At 42.5% G+C, this 26556-nt stretch overlaps 2 protein-coding genes across 8 annotated transcripts; one reads left to right on the forward strand and one right to left on the reverse strand.

The window, feature by feature from the left end:
- Positions 1-673: 673 nt before the first annotated feature.
- Positions 674-12275, forward strand: LOC111956105 (polyhomeotic-like protein 1). 4 transcript variants are annotated; one of them, XM_023976543.2, is made up of 15 exons: positions 674-762; positions 1797-1915; positions 2159-2269; positions 2515-2592; positions 2832-2969; positions 5515-5679; positions 5976-6057; positions 6150-7165; positions 7273-7396; positions 7673-7842; positions 8047-8161; positions 8245-8332; positions 8950-9103; positions 9401-9611; positions 9969-12275. In XM_023976543.2, coding segments are annotated over exons 1-15 (2724 nt in total). In that variant the 5' UTR covers positions 674-761; the 3' UTR covers positions 10121-12275. The 4 variants fall into 4 exon arrangements, with proteins under 4 accessions (XP_023832311.1, XP_023832313.1, XP_023832312.1 ...); XM_023976545.2 differs by having other exon boundaries at positions 8047-8137; XM_023976544.2 differs by lacking the exon at positions 674-762 and adding an exon at positions 1121-1293.
- A 4-nt stretch (positions 12276-12279) lies between these two features.
- Positions 12280-25399, reverse strand: LOC111955555 (tyrosine-protein kinase STYK1). 4 transcript variants are annotated; one of them, XM_023975760.2, is made up of 10 exons: positions 25126-25399; positions 22033-22088; positions 19323-19538; positions 17324-17557; positions 16722-16903; positions 16093-16170; positions 15526-15740; positions 15394-15434; positions 15158-15254; positions 12280-15000 (listed from the first exon to the last, which is right to left on the reverse strand). In XM_023975760.2, exons 2-10 carry the CDS (start codon positions 22085-22087, stop codon positions 14805-14807), a joined length of 1314 nt encoding a protein of 437 aa, XP_023831528.1. In that variant the 5' UTR covers position 22088; positions 25126-25399; the 3' UTR covers positions 12280-14804. The 4 variants fall into 4 exon arrangements, with proteins under 4 accessions (XP_023831528.1, XP_023831529.1, XP_070292583.1 ...); XM_023975761.2 differs by lacking the exon at positions 25126-25399 and adding an exon at positions 24965-25010; XM_070436482.1 differs by lacking the exon at positions 25126-25399 and adding an exon at positions 24765-24800.
- Positions 25400-26556: the final 1157 nt, after the last annotated feature.

The raw sequence follows: 26556 nt of genomic DNA on the forward strand, positions 1-26556 counted from the left end.
TGTGTTTGTGAGTTCCTTGTTTCTGCTGCTTATTTGTGCCTCTCCTTCAGCTAATGTGTACTGTATGTGTGTGTGTGAACACGTTCTTCCTGCTTCCAAAGTCTTGTACTCTTCTTCTCCATGAGGCACCAAACAAAGGGCATTTAAGCAAGGTCTATAGCCCAGCCATAAACAATTAAAATGATTAAATAATCAATGTTGATATTGAATTGAAAAATATGGTCTAATTTATAAATATCGAGATCACGTGAAGTGCAGAAAAGCACACTATTGAATCCATTTTGTAATTTTCCTGTATTGAAAAAATGTATCACACAAACAGTATAAATCTGGCTTTGAAATACCCTATGAGACATAATGAAAAATTACAACAAACTAACAACAACCATACAGCCCCATATGTCACATGTATTTGTTTCACTTGTGTTTGTATAAATGAATATACTGTCGTTAAATAAAATATCACACATCTAACAAACACACAACCTCTGATACCTTCTGTACAGATACTATCCTTGGCAAATACAAAGTCAGCATCTTGCTTGGTTTAATCAATCAATGTACTGTGTCTGTGTGTGAAAGTGTGATAAATGTTTTGTTAACCTAATTTTTGACATCCACCAGCTGGCATTACACCTGTTCGTTTGTTTGTGTGTTTCATTTGGAAATAGTATTTCAACATGACTTGGACTAGGTGATGCTGGGAGAGACCATTTTGAGTGACAGGTTTAGAGCTTGAAGCTTGGGAGGAAAGCGGCCAAAGTAAGTACATTTTTAAACATCGTTTTGAAATAAAAACGTAACGGTAGCTTTACTTACTAACGCATCTTAGTTCATGGCAAGGTAAAACGGTTTCTTTCATTTTAGACACATGAAACAATGATTTCTGGGAAATGTGTTTATGATCGCAAAATTGGGGTAATCAAGTTCATAGTAGCGGATGCACACGGCTGCAGGAGTATTTTCAAGATGCAGCTACAGTGTAACAGGGAGCATCACATACATTGTAGCAATTACTGACATATTAACCGTGTTGCTATTGCAGGTAGAGATTACATTGTAACTATGTTGTTGTTAAACATTTTGGCACGCATAGGTCATGTGTGCCGTCATTGCTTTGCGCCGGAAAGGGACAAACATCAAAAGGAGGCGTTGTCCTCCACACAATTTTATGCAAAATATCAACAACCTAATTGAATGTACTATAATATCGTCGTGCAAAAGGAATTGTTGCATACTGCGACGCATTGAAGTCGAGAGAGAAACAAAGGTGGCAATACACCGACGTCCACGGTGAGCAATGGATTTGCAGCATACGATGGGCACGGGTAGCTAACTAGTCACAGTAGCTAGCTTGTGTACTAGCACTGGCTGCAACTAGGTACTGTAGCTAGCTAGCAAACTACTGTAATGGCTAGCAGCACTCAACTTGCTTCTAATTATAGTGCAACAAGTGAGCTGTATAGCATGTTGCTGGCTAGCTAATAATGATTTACCTTGCAAGCGACTAATAATGCATTTATTACTAGCTATTGAATTTATGTTGCATGACAATCAAATGTTTGCAAGCCAGGAGAAGGAGTGAAAGGAGGCATGACATTCTTGATTGATGGATACAATATCGTGTCAACATGTAAATATAGATGTTAGTTATCCAGGCATGACAGATATATTCCACATCTCCACAGAGTTGCAGTGTGAATAATCCTTTACCTTCCACCAGTGACTGATAGCCATGTCTTTTGACATTGTTTTCAAGTCAGCATTTGATTGAACGCTTCTCTTCTTTTCCTCAGTGATGGAGACAGATGGGGACCAAAACCAGGGCTCTACCAATGGAACCACTCCATCAGGGGTGAACTCCCGCCCCTCTCAAATGAACTCCATGTCCCTGTACGAGAGACAGGCTGTGCAGGTCAGTAACTGTGGGTGGGTGTGCATGCATGCATATGAATGGGGATATTATGTATAGCCTAATGCCTTTTTCTGACATGGCAATCCCAAATTGTACTCAGTGTCACACCGGATCATCTGTAATCCTGCCTGTAGTGTAGTTATCTCATTATCACGGTGTAAGCGCTCGTATATCAACCTGCAGGTTATTGACAGTGCAATGTCATTACTCCCTCTCCCTGTTTTCTATCTTGTGCAACTGAAGGCCCTTCAGGCGCTGCAGAGGCAGCCCAACGCAGCGCAGTACTTCCAGCAGCTTATGCTGCAGCAACAGATCAACAGTGCCCAGCTACAAAACCTGGCTGCAGTACAACAGGTAAAGAAGCATCTTTATGAACCACCCCTACTAATAATGCATGCTCAGAATAGAACAGTATGGGTGCTGTTTTGACATGGTCAAGTTGTGAATGTTTTCGGCAATAGGATGACAGTACACTATGTTGAAACATCATCATGAGGTTTGCTACATAGTCCGTTTTTACTGCTCTAAACTTGACTAGGATAGAGCTTCTGTCCATGCAGTATGGCTTTTGACATTAGTCCCTGTCGTCCCTGTTCTAGGCCACCCTTGCTGCCAGTCGTCAGTCCAGCCCTCCCGCCAACAGCACCTCTCAGACCACAAGCACAACAGTCACATCTGTACGTTTACACATCTATGACAACTAGTTGGCGTGCTACCCAAAATCACTGTTAAGAATACAGCTTCAAAGAGGCCACTCCAGTAATATTTACTTAACCACAATTTGCTATTTGAGAATGATAATGATATTCTATATATTTGAAATCACTGGCACCTGCATTGTTTGATTGTCTCCAAAATAGTCATTACAGTTAGCTTTGATTGTTTTCAAATCCACTTTTTTTCCTTTCCTCTTCAGATGAATGTAACCACTTCTGGGGGTGGTGCCATAACCAGCACCCGCGCTATAGGCCCAGGCTCCTCCGCGACATCCACTATAAGCCAATCAGTGCTGCTGGGCGGAAACGCGGCAGGACAGGGACAGATGTATCTGAGAGTGAGAACCCATGCACTATTGCTTGATTCACACTATAAGGCTGACCCGAACAAAACTTTGCTGGCTTAGTTCCAATTTCATTATGGCGGATGCATAACCAGGTCAGCACAGTACAGCTTAGGGCTGTGACGGTCACGAAATCTAGTCAGCCGGTAATTGTCAAGCAAATAACTGTCACTCTCATGGGAGTTAAATCCAGCATCTCCTGGCTTCCACACATAGCCTACAAGCCACTGAGGCAGACCTGTGGAACATCTACATTTTAAAAAGTCTAATAAATCAATGTAATATAGCCTACACCTTCACAATAAATCCATTATTTATTTTAGACTGGTCTAAAGAAACATGATATGAAGAAAATGTAGTCTATTCAGAAGAACAGAATAGCAAACTCTAGGGGCTCCCTAGTGGCGCAGCGGTCTAAGGTACTGCAGTGCTTGAGGTGTCACTACAGATCCGGGTTCAATCCCGCGACGCATTGCTCTCGACTTTCTCCTCTCCCGAGTCCGTACAGGAGTTGCAGCGATGGAACAAGACTGTAACTACCAATTGGATATCACGAAATTGGGGGGTCAAAAGTTTTTTTTTAATACTCTGAGTTCTTATGTTAGGCCCTGATCTGGCTATGCCATATGGCTGTGGGCTACACTAGTTCATTTAGCAGACAAGATTTGCTTAGAATTCCATAGCATTATTTTATAGTATGAAGTATACAATTGAACAAAGCTGAATAAAATAGAAAGGATATTTTTGCCGAAGGATTTGAGGGAGTGCGCACATGCGACTATTCTTTGTTGAGCGGTTAACATAGAAATAGGTACTCCTATATGCTTAATTTAGAGTTATTAATGTATCTTTAATTGTTCTACCAACTAAATGTTTTGATGCGACTAATGATGATTTGAAAAAAGTCACTTGAAAGGCATGAGTTCTGCTTTGTTTTTTTGCGCAGACTGTACACACTTCGTCAGTCTCTCGTTCACAATTTGAGAAACACTTGATAATGCCTCGAATTTCCGGCGGGATCCCCTTTGTGTGGCCATAATGCACCCTAAAAAATCCATGCCTTTTGCACCCCTTCTCCCTGAGTGCTGCCTGTTCCGAAGCACTTCTCACTCACACCACTCTCCATCATGTGATCTGGTCTCTCACAGGCTACAAGTGAAGACAGACACATTGGGGTGCGTATTGAAGATATTGGAAGAACTGTCCACATTTACTTTTCGTCAGCCAACAAGATGAGTAGGCCTAACGAACAGAAAAAGCACTAGCTTATATCAATCTACTATTCCCCATAGTACAAAAGTTTACCTATTCTGTGCGAGAAATAAATATTCCGAACATAGTCTGGGGCAGTTGTGGGATGTGATAAATGCCAAATTAATTAACTGCTAGCATCAAAAAAAGTTTTATGCAATGTGGCTGACGCAACAGATCAGAACATTTAACTTAAAATGATGATAAACTATTTGGCTATTTCTTCACATTATAGGTGCAGCAATGCGCACACAGCAGTAAGCTATAAGTGTAAATGTTCCATTAGTGGGAAAACACCATTATTAAAAGTGCTTTTATTATAAAGGTGCATTTTTATGGTTATCTTCCCCAAACTCGAAACTCACGCTGCTTATGTATGCCAGTTAAGCTCTATTTGGCCACGTTAGTTGTGATACAAACCTTATCAAAACATTTAGGCCTATGGGCTACATGAGGTGTGGACTATGATTCGAAGAGAAAAAAAGGCATTGTTTCTTGTCTTAAGATGGGCATCAAGTGATAATATATCATTCACAAGTGATAAGCTAATATTGTCACCCATCAGACTATTCTTTAATCTTGTCTTTACATATACTAAATAATATATGTGTGAAATCCGTTTTGATTTAGAATGGACCATTATCATGCGCATGTCTCGAAACAGAGGCAGGGGAAAAAATACATGTCATCTCTGCACTTAAATAGCGAATGGAGGACACTCATCGCAGCCAGGTAGGCTATACTCCTGTTGTAAAGATAAGCAATGTGCTTAATATTTGCTTAATATTAGGAAAGTTGAGAAATAAATATAGTAGGCCTAGCCTATGGAAAGCTGATGGGATCATCCTCTTTTTAATAGAGGCCATCACTCTGTTTGCTCGCGCAATTGCATAACCTATAGAAATGTTGCGCAACATGAGCTCATGGGCTCTCATTAAGTGTTTCATTAGATTTTCAATGACATTTACATTGATGTCAGAGTGATTAGAGGGACAATAGAGTGCTGAGTACCAGGCAGTTAGCAAGTTTGGTAGGCTACTAATAACCATCACCAGCATCAGAGCTTGGAGAAGCCTAATTACCGTGACTAAACGGTCACATGGAATTTGACTGCCTTCATGACTGGTAACCGCCGGTGTGGCGGTAATACGTTCACCACAACAGCCCTAGTACAGCTTAGCTTGGTTTGGTTTGGGCTTGGCTCAAGAGTATGAGTATAGTATCAGCTTTTGTCATTTGCCTCCATGAAAGGACTCTTTGATTGACAGTCTCTTTTGTTATACTGTAGGTGAACCGGTCTCTGAGGTCTCCCCTCTCCTCCCAGCTCATCTTTATGCCTGGTAGCACAGCAACCACTGCCATGGCAACAGTCACGCAGCAGCCACAGACTCAGCAGCAGCAACAACGGGAAGATACACCTACTTCCTCCAGCAACCAATCAGACAATGACCAGGTATGGATCAACTTTGTATTCGTGACTGAGAACATTGGAGTGAGTCCTGCTTTAGTGATGTAATCTACAAAAGCTCGTTCCCAGTCCTGTTGGTGCTGTCTTGCCTGTTCCTGTGGCCATTACAGCACAAACAGATCTGGGACCAGGCAAAATCTTGAATATTTGTGCAGTCAAACTACAGTATTGGGCTCTGAAATTGGTGAAACTCTTGCTTTTTCTTCTCTTGCATCCCTCTCTCTGGCCTCTTCTTTCCATCAATCGTCATACACTCATCTCCCCCTTTCTCTCTGGGCCAGGTACAGAACCTGGCTCTGCGATGTGTCGGCATTCCCAAGGGGGTCGGGGTCAAGACTGAAAACCCAGAGAGGGGTGAAACAGGTGGGGAGTGAATTCGCAGCATACCTAGCCTTACTTACTTGGCATACCTCCTTACGTGTTAGTTGTTCATTTTCTTCCTCATTCTTTCCCAGCGACCTACTCCCTTATCCAGTCATCTCACCAGCAGTTCAATCAGTCCACTCCACAGTCTACCACTAAACCAACCCAACAGCAACAGTCCCACATCAAGATCCCCACCTACATCCAGAGCTCCAACGCCAACCTGTCCTCTCTCAACCTCAAGACAGGCAACCACCACTCCAACGCCCCCTCACCCTCCACCTCTGTCCCACTCTCACAGCTCCTCCTCTCCGGACCCAACTTTGGCCGGGGCGGGGCTATCACCACGGTAACCTCCGCCGCCACGGCGACGCACATTCTGGTACCCACCTCCAATGCGCCCACCCAGTCCCACAGTTACCAGGTGGCTGCTGCCACCATCAAGCCCAATGTTAGTACTCAAACGCTGGTGGTTCAGCCTTTGCAGAAAAGCACTGTTAATGACAAAGGAGGCCACGGGAACGGTCCCGTTCCAATCCAGCCGAAAACTCAACAGGGTCTCCGTATGCCCCTGCAACTGCCATCCCGCAACCCGCCTGCCATCCTCCCCGCACCCCCCGCCAACAATCAGACTAGTGCCGCCCAGCCTCCGCCGCACATCCCAGTCCAGATAGTAGGAGCCAGGCAGAGCTCCATAGGAAGCCCCCAGGCTTTGGCCTTGGTCCAGGCCCGGAACACCTGTTCACAGGATGGAGCTACTCTTCTGAGTAGTTCCAGCAGAGCCAGCATTCTCACCATGGTGGCCTCCATCACTTCCAGAGAGGGAGGGGTGATAAACCGACGGACGAATTTAAAGAGCCTTCAATCAGCCCAGGAAGCACTCCCATTGGCCCACATCTCTCACGTGCAAGCCAATCAGAATCAGAGCCCTGGGCTGAAGCCAAATCCAAATTGCACCTTGGCCAACAGCATCTCCTCTCAGTCCCAAGCAGCCATCTCTCCTCCCACCCTCTCCCATTCCTCCCACACTTTACCCCTGCCTTTGGTTGAGGCGAGCAGCACCGTAGTGGCTGCCAATGGAGAGTCTATGTGTTCTCAGCCTCCCCAGGTGAGTTGTTCATTACTAATAGCACTGATGACACTACAATTTACTGATGTTTCTAAACGACGTAGTGGTTGTCGATTCCATTTGTGAAGTAATGACATTCCTCTCAGGGTAAGTCGATGAAGAGGAAATCCGAGTCAGTCGCAGCCAATGACGAAGATGGTCCCCCTCCTCCCCACCTTGTTCCAATGAGTGAACACTCCCCTGCCCTCTCCTCCTCCGCCATGGAAGCAGGTAAGGAAGCTAATAAATGGGCCCACTTGTCTTCAATACTTTGCCTTTCTCATTCCTCTCATTTACGACCACTGAAAGGATAAGAGTGCAAGGAGACAATTTTCCGCCTTGGCCCAGCCACCAAGCTGACAAATCCCCTTGGATCAATACCTATGCATGATTCCGAAAGCCTCACGTTTGCACAGATTTAGCCACTGTGGCCAGGCAGACTTGTTTAAAATTGTTCAAAAAGAAATGATAAAATCCTTCCTCTCCCCCCACCCTTCTTTTCTCAAGGCCCTGGTCCACTTTCTCCCTCTCCCTCTCTTTCCCCTGCTCTCTCGATGTCCCGTATGGGGGGTGGCCAGGGGGAGAGAGCCCCCCCTCAACAGGCTGTGGTCAAACCCCACGTCCTCACCCACCTCATAGAGGGCTTTGTCATCCAGGAGGGAGCTGAACCTTTCCCTGTACGTACAGTATTCACTTTGGGATTTGACGTTTTTGGAGAAGTTGTAGCTCTCATATACAATACAACATTCATTCATTCATACCCTTTGGGGATATATACCACCTGATATAAATAATGACATGCACTGTAGACAATATTCTCAATTCCCTGTAATCAGTATTGTTGAACACAACACATTTTGTTCCTGTATTTTGATTGACAGGTGAGTGGGCCAGTGAAGGAGCCAGCTGGAGAAGATTTGGCCATGGACAATCTAGACGCTAGTCAGCCTGAGACTGTGAATACAGCTACAGGTTCGGCTCAGACCACAGTCCCAGGTCACGTTTCTATCAAAGCCTCTGGTTTGACCACAAACTGCAATTGGTATTGTTCTTTAAACCTTTTTCTTTTCTCTTCCCAGTGCTGAAATGTGAGTACTGCAAAAGCTTCGCCCCAGCCAGACAGTTTAGAGGGACCAAGCGCTTCTGCTCCTTGACCTGTTCCAAGAGGTACAGTCATAGTACAAATTCACTGCAGTATGTCTACTATATGTCAGTATACACTGAGTGTACAAAACATTAGGAACACCTTCCTAATATTGAGTTGCACCCCCTTTTGCCCTCAGAACAGCCTCAATTCACCGGGGCGTGGACTCTACAAGGTGTCGAAAGTGTTCCACTGGAGTGCTGACCCATGTTGACTCTGCTTCCCACAGTTGTGTCAAGTTGGCTGGATGTCCTTTGGGTGGTGGACCATTTTTGATACACGCTGGAAACTTGAGCGTGAAAAACCCAGCAGCGTTGCAGTTCTTGACATACTCAAACCGGTGCGCCTGGCACCTACTACCAAACCCTGTTCAAAGGCAGTTAAATCTTTTGTCTTGCCCATTCACCCTCTGAATGGCACACATACACAATCCATGTCTCAATTGTCTAAAGGGTTAAAAATCCTTGAACCTGTCTCCTCCCCTTCATCTACACTGATTGGAGTGAATTTAAGTGACATCAATAAGGGATCATAGCTTTCACCTGCATTCACCTGGTCAGTCTATGTCATGGAAGAGCAGGTGTGTTTAATGTTTTGTACACTCAGTGTATGCCTACTATATTCCTCCATGTTGCTCCAGGTATAATGTGAGCTGCAGCCAGCACTTCCGCCTGCGACAGGGGGGTCACCTCTCCCACTCTGACGAGGACGGGGTCCTGAGGAGGAGGGTTCCCCACAGGACCAGCTCCGAAATCGCCAGTGCCAAAATAGCCGGGAGACCCTTACCAGTTAAGGTAATGGTCAGTTGATCATTGATAGTTGTACACTTGTTTGTGAGCTGACATGGATGACTGAAGAGACTTCTGTCACGTGTATCGCTGTCTGTTCAAACTAGAAAGGGTGGAAAGTATGGTGCTCTCTAGATGGGTTTAAATCACTAACCCTAATTTAAACGTTTACCTTTCAATCCTCAAATAGCCTCAAAATCTGCTTGACGGTAAATGCCATATTTGTCGTGTTCAAGCGTGGCCATGTTGTGACTACCCTGTTGCACACGTACCTCTCACACAGTACTGGTTCATTGTCTACAGTGCCGCTCAGAGTCCAGCCGATCGGAGGACGTCTCCAGCTGCGGAGAGGAAGAGGACGACCTCATGTCCCTCTCCCCGGCCTCCTCTTCTTCCTGCCACCAGCCTCCGCCCACACTCCGATTGGAGGGCTCGGAGACGCCCCACTTCCTGCCCGGCAGCCCCGCCCAGTGGAGTGTGGAGGAAGTGTCTCAGTTCATATCATCTCTGCAAGGTTGGTACCACAGAGATGAGCTCTATATTGTACTTCAGTTACTATAGACATCATTGGTTGATACCATCAGCTTAGAAGGACATGCGTTGTCATGCAACAACACCCAAATGCTTCTCTGTGTTTCTGTTGCTTTTGAAATCTGGAATTACAGTTATCTTGTTTTTTTTGTTGTGCTTTTTTAAATCTCTCTTATTCTATGATGAGGTAGCAGGCCATTGCTATTAGATTTTCACCATTGTAAATGCTATTCATGTTATTGTCTTGCTTATTGTCTCCCCTTCCCTCTCTCTTTCCCGCCCTCTCTTACTCCCAACCTCCCTCTTTCTCTCCCTCTCTCTTCCTTTTCTCCTCTCCCAGGCTGTGAGGAGCTGGCGGACCATTTCCTGTCGCAGGAGATTGACGGACAGGCCCTGCTGCTACTCCGAGAGGAGCATCTCATGTCCACCATGAACATCAAGCTCGGTCCCGCCCTCAAGATCTGTGCCCACATCCACAACCTGAGAGACTGAGAGGAAGAATGAACGGAGGAAAGGAGAGGTACTCCCAAGAGAAGAAGATGTGATGGAGAGAGAAAGGAGGTGACAATATGGCTGTTGAAATACTTTTGAACCGTATTAAGTGGGGTCCCTGTTGATTTTACTATGTTTTGTCAAAACAAACATAGAATGAAAAGCGGAAAAAATGAGCCTTCTATCCACAAAACGTGGACCTTAAATGTGGAGTATTATGTTATATTATGTGAGTGTGCAAACCCTTTATATGTGTGTAATATTTGCCTATATATTTAAATATACCTTTGTTGGCTGGACTGCCTTTGTTTACGCTGTAGAAAATCATTGTGGCCTTTGAGTAGTTTCGACGATCGAAAATTAGTACTAGAACGGAGTCGCCCGTAAAAGAAAAAAAACGTGTTTCATATCATTCCTTATTTTTACGAGTCATTATGAATGGTAGGGTCATGTTAAGCAATAGACCATTGCCTTTGCCAACGATTACTGGGGAGTAGCAAATATATTGGCCTAAGAAACTTGATAAATAGAGGGAGACATTTTCTGTCTGTTGAAATGAGCAAGTAACTCACAATTTGTGCACAGGATTTATATTAAAAAACGTCCTTTTTAAAATATATGTGAAGTGGCAGCAATAATCTATGCGGATCTGAAGTACAGGGATACCCGATCCAAGTGATACCATCCCATAGGCTACTGCAGTTTTCCAAACATGTTTCAGATTATATGCCTTCCTGCCTATTTGAAATGTTAGGTTTTTTTAAACCTCAACGGGATCGTTATCCCTTAACCGGGACGGTTGTTGCTAAATATGCGATAATGTGACTAGAAAACATTGTATACAACAGCCAACTTTCCAGGACATAGACATGTCTTATATGGGCAGAAAGCTTAAGTTCTTGTTAATCAAACTGCAGTGTCCAATATACAGTAGCTATTAAAGGGAAAAAATGCCATGCTATTGTTTGAGGATAGTGCACAACAAAAAAACACTTATCACGGCAACTGGTAAGATACATTCACCTCTGAAGGTAAATAATGTACTTACATTTAGTAATCTTGCTCTAATTTGTCATCCTGAGGGTCCCAGAGCTAAAATGTAGTTTTGTTTGAAGAAATCAATTTTTATATTCAAATGTAGGAACTGGTTTCTACAGTTTGACCCCACTGCTGTCTCCCACTGGTACCACAACCACCCCGCCTGGTCATCTAGATGTGTGAAGGTTAGGGTCTTGATCCATCATGTATGACATTCCTGGGAGTGTGTAAACTTAAATGTTTTATTACCATAGCATTTTTCTATGTCCTCTATAGTTATGTACTTGAAAATGTATAAATTGACCTATTTGGCACATTTGGGAAAACTCCTGGCAGACTTGATGCAAAATATTTGTGTAGCGAGGTAATTCTTCACTGAACCAGTCGGAAACTTTGCATACACACTGTTGACATCTTGTGGACAAAATCTAAATTACACCTAGGATCCTATCTTAATGTATGGCCTTTCTCTTGCATTTCAAAGATTAAGAAGAAGAGGGGGAAAAAATGAAATCGCATGTTTTTTGGTTTGTATTATCTTTTACCAGATCTAATGTGTTATATTCTCCTACATTCATTTCACATTTCCACAAACTTCAGTGTTTCCTTTCAAATGGTATCAAGAATATGCATATCCTTACTTCAGGTCCTGAGCTACAGGCAGTTCGATTTGGGTATGTCATTTTAGGCGAAAATCGAGAAGAGGAAAAAAAGGTCCGATCCTTAATCTTATGTAAGGTCTTTTCAGTGTTACTCACAGGAAGAGCTATTTACAGTAGTGGACAGAAAATGTCACCAAGGTCGTGCTCATTAAGGCATCAAACGGAAGAAAACTGACTGAAACAGAGAGGGACTACCTGGACTTATCCAATAAGAATCAGTCATTTTCATGCCGCGTGCCCTAATGAACATGACCCTGGATTGTGGTATTCCTCATAGCTTTCCTCATAACTTGCACCTGTCCAAGGCTCTTGTTACAGTAGCAATGACTGTGGCTATTATGAATAATCAATAATCTTATGATTAGGTGCTCTGCTAATTGTGTGTTTTAAATTTAAAGCTTGGAGAAGGCTAGGTCAATATCGTGCAAAAAAATAAACGAACTACTAGGACAACACGCAGAAGTGCTAGTGCTTTTATTTTGCAACTGAAGTGATGAGTGTTGTGTAGACTGAACTTATGTGTAATCGCTAGTAGTGCTCTTTACGTGACAGTCCTATGGCTGGTTAAGACTTCTGAGTTTGTTAAGGCATATTTGTTAGGCAGGGATCCCAGCTCAACTAAGAAAATAAAGGATCACTGCTTGTGGTACGACAGATACCTTAAAGGGAAAATCAAGTGATATACATGTACAATGCATCATCATGAGGATGTGGCTGGTGACACTTCTTGAATATCTTCAAAACTGCTGACATGCAAAACATCTTGGGACTGTATTAAAAGTGGCCTAATGGGGGAGGGGAAAATACCAAAATATATTTTTGGGTGGATTTTTCCCTATAACTAACCTTCCCTGCTGGGCTAGATTTTATGATGAGAAACTCAGCCATTTCTATTTGATTAAATGGCAGACTGATGGCACAGTGGTTGTTTTAAAGGGTTAAAGTGTGAGTGGCCACAGTTTACAAGTAGAATTCTACATCTGCTAGTGTGGGATAGAGACCCAAGTAGGGCCTTGGAAGACACTGGCATTGTAGCCTGCAGGGAAGGTTCATTTGGTTTTCTGTTGGAGCCACATAGATATTCAGTATATAGACAGTGGATAAATATATATACATACATACACTGAATATACCAAACATTAGGAACACCTTCCTAATATTGAGTTGCACCCACACCTTTTTCCCTCAGAACAGCCTCAATTCGTCGGGTCATTAACTCTACAAAGTGCCGAAAGCGTTCCGCAAGGATGTTGACCCCAATGCTTCCCACAGTTGTGTCAAGTTGGCTGGATGTCCTTTGGGTGGTTGACCATTCTTGATACACACAGGGAAACTGTTGAGCATGAAAAACCCAGCAGCGTTGTCGTTCTTTTATTTTTGTTGTAATCTTTAAATCTTTTACCCCTTTTTTTGTGGTATCCAATTGGTAGTTAGTCTTGTCTCATCACGGCAACTCCCTTACCGTGCGTCCACCAAAACACAACCCAACCAAGCCACACTGCTTCTTGACACAATGCCCACTTAACCCGGAAGCCAGCCGCACCAATGTGTCAGAGGAAAAACCGTGCACCTGGCATCCGTGTCAGCATGCACTGCGCCCGGCCCACCACAGGAGTCGCTAGTGTGCAATGGGACAAGGACATCCCTGCCGGCCAAACCCTCCCCTAACCCGGATGACGCTGGGCCAATTGTGCACCGCCCCATGGGTCTCCCGGTCGCGGCCGGCTGCGACAGAGCCTGGACTTGAACCAGGAGCTCTAGTGGCACAGCTAGCACTGCAGTGCCTTAGACCACTGTGCTACTCGGGAGGCCCAGCATTGCCATTCTTGACACAAACCAGTGCATCTAGCACCTACTACGATACCCCATTCAAAGGCACTTACATTTTGTGTCTTGCCTATTTACCCTCTGAATGACACATACACAATCCATATCTAAATTGTCTCAAGGCTTAAACATCCTTCTTTAACCTGTCTCCCCCATCATCTACACTGATTGAAGTGGATTTAACAATTGACATCAAAGAGGATCATAGCGTTCACCTGGATTCACCTGGTCAGTCTGTCATGGAAAAAGCAGGTTGTTTTGTATATACATACATACTGAACAAAAATATACATTTGTTTACATCCCTGTTAGTGAGCATTTCTCATTTTCCAAGATAATCCATCCACCTGACAGATGTGGCATATCAAGAAGCTGAGTAAACATTATGATCATTACACAGGTGCACCTTGTGCTGGGGACAATAAAATGCCACTCTAAAATGTGCAGTTTTGTCACAACACAGATGTCTCAAGTTCTAAGGGCACGTGCAATTGGCATGCTGACTGCAGGAATGGCCACCAGAGCTGTTGTCAGATCATTTAATGTTAATTTCTCTACCATAAACCACCTCCAATGTAGTTTTAGAGAATTTGGCAGTAAGTCCAAACGGCCTCACAACTGCAGGCCACGTGTACCCACGCCAGCCCAGGACCTCCACATCTGGCCTGTTCACCTGCGGGATCATCTGAGACCAGCCACCCAGACAGCTGATGAAACTGAGGATTATTTCTGTCTGTAATAAAGCCCTTCTATGGGGAAAAACTCATTATGATTGGCTGGGCCTGGCTCCCTAGTGGGTGGTCCTATGCCCTCCCAGGCCCATCCATGGCTGTGCCCCTTGCCAAGTGATGTGAAATCCATAGATTAGGGCCTAATTAATTAATTTCAATAGACTGATTTCCTTATATGAACTGTAACTCAGTAAAATCGTTGAAATTGTAGCATGTTGCATTTATATTTTTGTTCAGTATAGTTATGTCCTGATACCTGAGTGTTTCTTCAGTCTCTCACATTGTATTGAGGATAGTATGGCACCTAAAGAAAAACAAGATTTGGTGTTTTGACATTTGAAACGCTCTTCCAGCAGTCTTCACGATAATGTGAAAAAGCGACACTGAATTTAAGACCTTGGTTTAAACAAGAAGCCCAGGAGCCAATCAGAGAACAGTGTAATTGTGGGCCTCTCCATATCCCGCCTCATGCAGGTACTTCTCAATGTCCAGTGGCCCAGGCACTCGAAGAACTGGCCTATTGTTGGCACTCTTCTCTCCTGTTTGAAGCTTCTGGATCACCTCAGCCAATGCAGGGCGCTCGTGTGGAGCGAACTGGCCACAGGACTTGATTATGGAATACCTGAAAAGGGTACAGTAGCTTTTGTAACCAATTTTAACTGGTTTTGTGGGGATCATTGTGGCCACTTCTACCAATGTCTAAGAACTAGTACTGTTATATGTTTTCTGTGGTATACTAGGTCATTATTAACGGATTATTACTTAATGTGGTCGCTTACAGTGAGTTAGAACAATTAGCTGGTCTCTTCTGGGTCTTTCCTCTCTGGAGGTATTGGAGAAGATCACCGGCCATGACTTTAGGGAATGGTGGGTCACCTACAAAGTGGAGGAATAAATTTGATTATTAGGGTGCGTATACATGATTAACATGATATCCGTGGGATAAAAGTTTGTGATGGTTGTAACAGTTCAACAGACCAGTAATGATAGATTATTTATTTAGAAAAGCATTTACCGAGTGTCACCATTTCATGGAGCAGGATACCAAAAGACCAGCTGCAAAAAAGGATGGTTGGAGAGATCACTGTCAAAGTTCAAAGTCTCATGACTTTTTCATATTATATGTCCAATCAGATTGGCGACTTACACGTCACTGCTTTGACTGACAAGTCTCCTTGCCAATACTTCTGGAGCCTGCCACTTCCTCGTCTCAGTGTTCTCCAGCTCTCCTGGAGTTCCTGCTTGTGTTTTCCTGCGGTATGCTGGACCCAATCCCCACAGTTTAGCCGCCAGGTCTCTGCCAACCAACACGCTCCGAGCTCCAACGTTGCCATGGATACAGCTCTGACCATGCAGGTATTCCTGAATGCTCACATAGAGAGGATGCTGTGTTTTACAATGGCTATGGAACATTCAAGCATGTAAAAGCCATTCATACAGACGAATCAAGTAGGTAAGGCCAGGAGTTTTTCCTAAACACACAACTTGATGAGGTAAAACTATTGGCCCTACTTATAAATTAAAATGATATGCATGCATTAACCCTTTTACATCAGCAGTTGTCACTAAGTGCTTACACAGTTCTGAATAAGAATGATGGAATCGTCAGGTCGACATTTTCATGACATATGCACACAACTTGAACTATCAATTTCAATTGTAGACATACGGACAGAGATGGATGGAAAGGAGAGTGAGATAGAGAGAGACCAACCAGAGCAGAAGCCACTTGTCCTCCCATGGTGAAGATACGCTTCTCTGTGATGTCGCATGGGGACTCCCCACCTGTGTCCTGCCAAGAAACAGCACTGTGAGTCTCCATTCACACTATCACTAATGGTCATGTCCATGTTCACTGTAGTCTATATGATTACAGAGTGTTTGCTCAGCCTCTTGAGATCCACGTACAACTCGAATGTTCAGGCATACCTGGCGACAATTCACGATTTACGTAAAGGTTGTGCAAGGCAGATCTCTGGCTATGACCCGTCCCTAACACATCATCATCATGTTCAGTATACTCCAGTCTGTAGGAAAACGTTTTGGTGAAACAATCTTTCTTCGGACAAGTTCAAGTAGGCTACCTCTTTGTTTCACTCTTGTTTTATACAGTGTTCTCCCTGTTGAACATCCCCAGATATTTGGCAATGTAGGAGTACCCATAGAGATGTATATAAGCCATTTTAGCATGGACATTGCAATTGAGGGCTTCCACCATGCTTCACCCATTTTAAAGTAGTCAACTGGGTGGGGATTCCTATGGGTCGTAGCCTCAATGGCGCTGCCCATGTGGTCATAAATATAAAGTGAGGTCCTCTATCCATCTCTATGGGAGTACCATACCTGTCGACACCTCCATAGGAACCCCAGCAGGTCCCTGTGCTCCAGTTCCTCCATCACGGTGATGTGGGGGGTACGTAGGGAGAGCACGCCTATCAGACAAGGCAGGAAGGAGTGGGTCCCCAGCTCAGACAGGAAGGAGGCAAAGCCCAGGAAGGACTGGCGCTCGCTGGCATCAGCTGTCTCTGGGGGAGAAAAGGTGCACGTTGAGATTTACTACATTGCAGTTGGACTGCGTAGAATCACTGATCTACAAATTACCTAACATCCCTCATAACTACTCAATATGTTATCAAGATTAGTGATTCTGTGCCTCGCTTTGCTCAAACTGATCCCCTCAAACACACCGAATGTGTCTGGCAGTAGGCCTTCTACATCTGGCAGTAGGCTACTGAAGGGAAATGTAGTCATTTTTCTTATGGGTTGGCCTAGGTCTGTTGATTTGAATATCGAATCAAGATGTCATAGTGACACCAAGACCAGGTAACATCCCCAAAATGTCAGGTTTTATACTCATAAGCCTGAAGGTCTTACAATACACTGACTGTCAGTCTCTGGATGGGAGTGTCTACTTTATAACTCCAATGTATATCAAAGAATGTTACCTTTAAGTGTCCGTAGAATCACATCTCTGTTTTCCATCCTTGCCCGGTAGAGGGTGACAGAGTCGTTCGGTTTGACAAAGAAGGACAGGGGCAGCGGAGTGACTAGGTTGAAAGAGCCATGCTGCCCCTCTCTGGGCATCTCCGGTACTGCAGAAAAGGTGTCTGGGGCGTCACGCCGGATCGGAGTGCTCATCGGTAACTCCTCATCCTCCAGTGGGTTCAGCTCAGGAGGAGCTGCAGGTAAACAGGTGGGTATTACGCATATATCAAATTATATATATGAAATTCCTCAGACCAAGAGATGCAACTCATGCATTATAAAACAAAAATCAGTCTCTGCCTATGTAAGCTTTTTAAAGTAGAAAATAACTTTGACTCTTGGTTGAGGTGAAGCCAACATATCCATTGTTAATCAGAGCCAGACTAAATCAGTACCACAAAAGATACAATACATCTCCTTCAAATGTTGATATTTGATACACAATTAAATGTTCACAATACAGTAAATAGCCTATTAAATAGTCGACAAGTTAACAAGTAATGTTACGACCTCCTAATGCTCGGCTATGAAAAGCCAAATGACATTTACACCTGAGGTGCTGACCTGTTGCACTCTCTACGACCATGTACGGCCATGTACGCATATAATCTCTACCCGACACAGCCAGAAGAGGTCTGGCCACCCCTCAGATATTGGTTCCTCTCTAGGTTTCTTCCTAGGTTTCTGCCTTTCTAGGGAGTTTTTCCCTAGCCACTGTGCTTCTACATCTGCATTGCTTGCTGTTTGGGGTTTTAGGCTGGGTTTCTGTATAAACACTTTGTGACATCTGCTGATGTAAAAAGGGCTTTAGAAATACATTTGATTGATTGAAATGTTGGATTCACATCTCTAACTAAAGCAAAAATAAAAAAGTTAAAGAATAGGATTAAACCAGTGGCTCAGATGAAACTATGCAAGCTTTAGAAATCCTTTAAAATGTTGATATTTGGCTGCATTGTCAACCAAACACAACTCAATATGACTTTTGTAATACACTATCTTACAAAGTAATGTAACAGTATTTATTCAACCTTAAAATGAGTAACACATCCATGGCCACATTTTGAAGTTAGCCTATAAATGTCTTCTTATGAAAGGATAGAAAGTGTGCATGTTCAAGATAGCATGCAAAACTCGCAGGTCTGTGGAGATCTATAATAATCTGTGAAGAATCTTGCGCAGCATTGATCACTTGCACTATTGTATTTGAATGTAATCTTAACTGCAATCCAGGTCATTTGGTTGTGCTATTAGATGAAGCACAGTGAAAAGACATTAAGTTGTTGTATAAATGCAAAATATCTGACATTGTATTCCCATTTGAACTTTGTTCTGTTTTTAAATGGTTGAAAGTGCAGTGATTTAGACACATTTAGATGACAACTAAACCAAATAAATCTGACATTGTTTTTCCATTGGAATTTGGTCATACCTTTTAGATGGTTGAAAGCATAGTGATAACACATTGGGAATTCAACAAACTTCTTTGTCTTTTTGATTGGGTGAATAAAGATGAATCTCATTGATCAACGTCTCAACCAAATATTACCCACATTTCCATGTTGAAATGAGGCAACAATGACACAAGATCTTGGCAGGATGTTGGCTTCTCTATGACATTTCGAAGGGGGGGGGTGTTCAGGGGAGGGTCCACTTCAGACAAAAAAAACTCCCAACAAATCATGAGTTTGGGTAGGAGGGGCTTAAAATGCAGGCGGGAATTGTGCTCATGTTTAAAATAGGGCGGTAACGTTACCGGTGACGCGCATCCCATTTCTGACTCATCCTCTCTGTCCCGACTGACAACACAACTTGTAAAGACGTATTGAGCTGGAGCGTCAATACATTGCCGGAAGCAACCCATCTGTCTAGAAAGACTTGTACAGAGTGGGAAGATAAAAGTATGCTGACTCATCAGTCAAGCTCATTGGCATTACATCAATGTGCACACCAACTTACCCTCAATGCCCTGTAGGTTCTGTCTGGCACTTTGCCTCTGTGTGTGTCTGCTCAACCTTCTGGTACTGTGTGGTCGGGCTACGATTACGCTGGGTCGTCCGCGGATTCCCTTTCCAGGGCAGCACCTCATCAGGAGAACGATTAGCAGAGTGACCAGGAAGCTCGCAAGGAGCAGGATGGGCACGATGATGACTTCCTGTTTGTACACTGTGATCTCTGAGAGACAGAGAGCGAGAGAGATCAATATCAGAGTTAGAGTATTACTACCGTTGGGCACTTTGACAAGGCACTTAACGTCTAACCTGTTACAGATGACCCTGTGCTGCAAAAGGACAACATTTTCTGAATCACATTGGGCAACAATAGAGTGAAAAAGAACCAAAGAAGTATAGAATGTAAATGGTTGAGGATGACTATGAAGAAGCTTATTTTTCAATACTATTCTTTATGTCTGTCTCCCTGAAATGGTGGTCTTTGTGTTCTGTAATGTCTCTGTCAACACTATAGTACATGCCATTTAAAAGCAAGCAGGTGTGGTCTGGCATTTGTTTTGATAGTCAGAAACATGAGTAGGATACACTTGAAGTAGCAAGAACAGTACATGCCAATAGGAAATAATATGATATGAATGAGGAGCACGAAATCACCCCTGACAAACAGTAATTACGTGTCTGAAATACAGTACCAGTCAAAAGTTTGGACACACCTACTCATTCAAGGGTTTCGAAGAATCTCAAATATAAAATAGATTTTGATTTCTTTAACACTTTTTTGGTTACTACATGATTCCATATGTGTTATTTCATAGTTTTGATGTCTTCACTATTATTCTACAGTGTAGAAAAGAGTAAAAATAAAGAAAACCCCTGGAATGAGTAGGTGTGTCCAAACTTTTGACTGGTACTGTATTTCAGACACGTAATTACTGTTTGTCAGGGGTGATTTCGTGCTCCTCATTCATATCATCTTATTTCGTAAGCTACTTACAATATGTACACTGCCTTCATTTAAAGGTCCAAATGCAGTGGTTTTTATATCAAATCGTTTCTGGGTAACAATTAAGTAACTTACTATGATTGTTTTCAATTAAAAATGGTCAAAAAGCAACAAAAATAGCTTTTTAGTAAAGAGCAATTTCTCAAGCAAGAATTTTGCTTGGACTGTCTGGGAATGGTCTGAGTGGAGAGGGGAGAGAGGTTTGGCAGAGAGGTTTGGCAGAGAGGTTTGGAACTCTTATTGGTCTATTAAATAATTTACCACCTGGTGAAGTGACCAGGCAGGCCAAAACTCCATCCCACCAAAACAGGCTGAAATTTCAGGCAGTCTTTTCAAACAGCTCTTACACTAAAAGGGCATTATCATCATTTTCACAATATTATTCTAACCTCGTAGTGTGCAAATATATTTTTAAAGCACTGGAAAATCTAGTTTGACTGCACTGGGCCTTTAAGTGCAATGGAAATAGCATACTGAAAAAGGTGTAGATTGTGGTACAACATGTTTGCGCCACACCTTGATTGTATGGCTAAGTCTACCTACAGTGCGCCAGCCAAAGTAACTGGAATGCTTAAAGCCAATTGTTAATAGATTTTAACAGTCTGGTTGTTATTCATTCTTCTTGTTCCTTCAAATCTTCTGGAGAGCCTGAACCATCTTTCCCCTAACCTGTGCTGCTCTGTAGATTGACAATGTACCGGACAACGCGGCAAACCCTGTGCTGTTCCCAGCCTGTCTTGTGGGCATGCTGGATATGAGTACTGGGACAGCAAATGCAACACATTTCTATTATCTCTGTATAACGGATCAAAGAAATATTGTATAGTGTTTTATTAGGGCACACAGTGGAAAATTAGTGTTTCTTATTGGACAAATAAGTTGTTTCCTTTTTTTCTTTTTCTTTTTGGTACCTAATAAATCCCAGTCCCTCTAATCTATATTTCACAGGTCTGATGCTATCTATGTAGTGTTTTATGTATCCAAAATGTTTTCTAGACGGTTGGAAGTGGCTTCATCGTGTTGGTTGCAGCTCTTTTGCTACATCTCTGTTTGGTAAAGGCTGGGAAAGGGAACAAGTCTCCAGATTGCCATATTTATTCAATTTGACAAATTATCTTTACATAGCATACCCCTTGAAATGTATGTTTGGTTAAAACACAAAGATCTTGTGTAAAAAATTGACTGTGATGTCGATCACATTTCAGCACAAATAGAATCTCAGTAAATGGACAACCAGTTTGTGACAGAATGTTAAAGCCCACTTTTTACACTGGTGGGAAGATCAGCAAAACGGCCCAGGAATATATCAGAGGACAGCTAAATGTAACCTGGTTAAACATTTCCTTATTATTTCCATAACATTGTCTATCGCAGTGTTTCCCAACCCTGGTCCTCGAGTATCCCCATCACTACACATTTTTGTTGTAACCCTGGACAAACACCTTATTGAGGGCTTGATGATTAGTTGACAAGTTGAATCAGGTGTGCTTGTCCAGGGTTACAATACAAATGTGTACTGTTGAGGATACTGGAAGACCAGGGTGGGGAAACACTGATCTATCGGATCTAAAGAGTCCATGGAGTTCATGGAGTGTTTCTAGTCAATACCTTTGGCTTGGAGACCCAACAGCTAGTGGGTGTAAGTTGTAGAAGGTGCAAGACAAGGCGACACAGGAGAAGTAGAGAAAAATGATCATGAGAGAGGAGCACTTACCACAGATGGTGTCCCCCGGTTGACACTGATTATCAGCATCAGAGTAGGACGACATCCTGAGGAGTGGGAGCGAGCAAACACACAGATATCATCATTAGATTACCACCGGTCAGCAGCCTCAGAAAGTCCTCGGCTGTAACGACACAGCATGGAGTATTCAAACACCTTCGACTGTCACACAAGACACATAAAGACATCTGGAGTCCATTTTCTCCATCTCAAAGTTGATTCCACTGCATTTTTTCATTGTTTCCCTCTAATCAGGGACTGATTTAGACCTGGGACACCAGGGGTCTGCAATTAATTATCAGGTAGAACAGAAAACCAGCAGGCTCCGGACCTCGTAGGGTAAGAGTTTAGTACCCCTGATCTAGGTTAATCAATGTCTACTTTAGGAAAAGGGAAAAGACTGTACACTTGTACAAGTGTCATACAATTCTCATGTCTTGCACTTTTTCCCCCAATCGATAATGATGACAATGTGATTAATTTGAACCCTGGTACATGTTTTTGTTATTCTGTGTACATATGTTTTGACTGTGCTAGTATAATTGATGTAATCTCAGAGAGATTGCTTTCTGAATGAATAACCTAGATTAACTCTAGATATTGGAATCCCAAGTAACTATGGTCTCTGGGTAGATCTGATGCTGAGGCAATTTAAGATACAGTAGTGTGACTATGGCTATAGTATAATCACACTGACTGCAGGAGGCGTACAATATGGCAAGGTTAGTGTTATACCACGCTTGGCATTTTGGATGTGTCCTAATCACGTAAAACCCTGGATGGGTTGGGCATGCCGGGTGATGTAAAAAATCTTCCCAGCGTGAAATAGTTCTGAAATTGAACAGCATGACGTCACAATCGGCACACGATCAGAACAATTGGAAACTATTTCACGCTGGGAAGATTTTTTTACATGACACCGGGGCATTGGTGGTGCTGCATCATTGGTGGTATTTAGGCCTGGGTACAGTACAGTATGTTACATTCAACTACACCATTTTTAAGTCTCATCACACAGTCTGACTTTAATTGGTCACTATTCATTCTCTGATGACGCTGCTGTTTGAAGTTATTTCCATATGATTTGGGCATGACATTTGAAAAATGCTATCGTTGATAACCTCTTCCTAATTTAGTAGGCAGGTTCAGGGCAGGTCAATGTGACAAGTAATTATTAGGGGCTATAGTAGGAAGAGACTGTGTGTATCTGAAATGGCACCATATGCCCTATATAGTGCACTACTTTTGACCAGAGCCCTATGGGCCCCACTACATAGTGAATAGGGTGACATTTCAGATGCATCCCCTGTTTTCGTTTGTCACCACAGAGATAACACAACAACCGGTTGTATGGAACAAGTAGAGGTCCCATTGACAGTTCCCTGGACATTTGTTTCTTAGATGGAACTACAATTTGAATCAACTTGAGACAACAGAGATTGGGCCAATTCTCTTTCCTCTTGCTTGAGGATAGATTTACTGCTGTGCAAATGTCAAATGTAAATGTTCAAAATGGCAAAATTGATCAAATACACTGTCATCTTAAGAACCAGATGTGTTGTTTATGCAGCCATATTTAGGATTATAATACTATAATAACATCCTTTACTTACAACATGGCTGCCTAGCTTGGGGGACCTGTATTTACTCAACAATGTTATCATTGTCTTGCCAAATTATCATACAAGACGACAAGTCGACTATGGTAGAAACAAATTGGTTAGGCATGCTATGTCCTTCTCACCTTACTTTATTTCAGGTCACAACCTGTCTAGATGAAGGATAAATCCAAGGAAAAGTGATGAACTCAACACTTGAAAGTCACCTGACTCTACTACTGTCTACCTGGATGTGGTTATACCAAGTTATATATAGGCTTAGGGTGTGTTTTGTTTTGTCACCTGTTTCTGTCACTGTCCTCAGGTAACTATAATGAGTCGCGGTCACAGTACACTCCTCCACATAGTGTTGTTAGGAAGCACATTCTGACAGCATTTCTCCGTTTTCCCCTCCCTCACCTCTTTACAAGTATGTGTGTCACTCAACCAGCCTGGCCGCATTTCTCTGTGACGTGCATTTCTCACACACAACCCACACACATACACAGCACATAATACAAAACATTCAACTTTTAGGTTTCAATATATTGGACCTTGTATTTTAGCCGACAATGTATTTGACCCTTTATTTTAACCGTAAATGTACATTTCTTCACACATTTTATTGTGGCAACCTACGTGGCATGCTCCCTGTGTAAGGCTGATTCTCATTTATTGTGTAATGGTATTATGTCCTCAGCATCCAAAGCTCCTCATAGGAAGCAGTAGTATTATCACGTTTTGATATGAGCTCCTCAAAAGAAGCAGTCGCATACTCACGTTTGGTATTAGCTCCTCATAAGAAGCAGTAGTATACTCACGTTTGATATTAGCTCATCATAAGAAGCAGTAGTATACTCACGTTTGATATTAGCTCCTCATAAGAAGCAGTTACTATCACTCCGTCTCTGATATTTAGCCTCCTCATAAGAACCGTAGTAGTAACTCAGCGTTTCTGATATTTAGCTTCCTCGATTAGAGAGCAGTAAGTATACTGCGACGTTTGGTTTAGCTCCTCATAAGAAGCAGTAGTATAATCACGTTTGATATTAACTCTCTCATAAGAAGCGTAGTTATACTCACAGTTTGATATTAGCCCTCATAAGAAGCAGTAAGTATACTCACGTTTGATACTAACTCCTCATAAGAAGCAGTAGTATACTCACGTTTGATATTAGCTCCTCATAAGAAGCAGTATATACTCACGTTTGATATTACTCCTCATAAGAAGCAGTAGTATACTCACGTTTGATAATACTCCTCAAGAAGCAGTAGTATACTCACGTTTGATATTAGCTCCTCATAAGAAGCAGTAGTATACTCACGTTTGATATTAACTCCTCATAAGAGGCAGTAGTATACTCACGTTTGTATTAGCTCCTCATAAGACAGTAGTATACTCACGTTTGATATTAGCTCCTCATAAGAAGCAGTAGTATACTCACGTTTGATATTAGCTCCTCATAAGAAGCAGTAGTATACTCACGTTTGATTTTAACTCCTCATAAGAAGCAGTAGTATAATCACGTTTGATGTTAACAATCGTCTATTATAATCCCCATGTGATAAATCCAGTTTGTGATATTTGCCATCTCCCACTTTCCCAGCCTCACTGTCAATCTCTCTCTTCTGTTGTTGTGTGTTTCTTTCCTCATGTTTCTCTGCTTTGTAACTCTCACAGGTTAGCCCTGCCCTTTGCTGCACCTTTTCCTCCTCAACCTTATCACCTCTTCACGGTGAGTTCTGTTTTTAGACTTTTGGTGTGTGTGTCCTCTATTGTGTAAAGTGCTACGGCGTGCGGGTTTGCAATGCCCTCACAACTATTTTAGTCTCCTCCTAATCACCGGTGTCCATCAAAGGTCAAAGGTGTTGTCGATTCACGGTGCCTCCAAGTGGCCAGTCAACACCTGCGATTTCCATTACTTTTCTCATAGTGAAACTGCTCTATCCACCCCTATCAACAATCACAGGCACTGCGGGCGTTGGGGAAGTAACTTAGGTACTATTAGGCTTTTGGTGCACTGTCACTGTAGCTCATGAATGAGGCAATGGAAGTTTGCCCTGCCTTACAGTGGTATGGTACTGTGTACAGGGTGAGTGGCTTTGCAATGGCATGTTGGGGTTTCTTTTGTGTTTTGTAATCACTCACCAGTTTTCCAACACCATCGGAAAAACACCCATGGAAACTGCTTGCTGTCCATCTGTTAACTGTTAAAGTAACTGTCCAGTATTTGCATATTTCTATGAAACATGACTACTAATTACTTAAAATATCAGTGAAATAGTTTTCTTTCCAAAACATGTTAATTAAGTATGTTAAAAAGCAGCTTTTCTGTGTTAATGGTGTCGGTGTATTCATCATAAAAAAATAGTAATGCATGTTGACTGCTGGTTGGCCAACTCAGGTGTATGACATCATACTCTGAGGAAATAGCAAGCATTTTTGAAATGATCTATTTGATATACATGTTTGAAGTGTGTTTAAAAATATATATAAAAATCTCCAACTTATGCTTTGGCTACGAATACGAGTGTAGAATGAGTCAACAACATTATTTGGGTATGAGTTATTAACAGAATATGAACTTTTAAAAGTGAGATTTTCACTTAACAGTTACTTTAAACACCCAAAACATCAGTGCTAAAGGGGCTGTTTTAAAATGCTCTGAAAACATCTTGTGATGTGAAAACCCCTGTGCTTTCCCTGCCTCTACCATAGTACGTAATTGTCCCCTTTCTGGTCATTTAAATTTAATTTCAAATGCCAAGATAATCAAGTTTTTAATGAAGTTCAGTATTGCCTTAAAGTTGCACTATTCAAAAATCTCTCCGCCATTTCCTGGTTGCTAAAACTCTAATTTCAGTTTGACAAAACAAGATGGTACAATGATTCTCTACTGTACACTATCTAAACCGC

This window comes from Salvelinus sp. IW2-2015, linkage group LG31 (assembly GCF_002910315.2).
Source record: "Salvelinus sp. IW2-2015 linkage group LG31, ASM291031v2, whole genome shotgun sequence".
NCBI classification, from domain to species: domain Eukaryota; kingdom Metazoa; phylum Chordata; class Actinopteri; order Salmoniformes; family Salmonidae; genus Salvelinus; species Salvelinus sp. IW2-2015.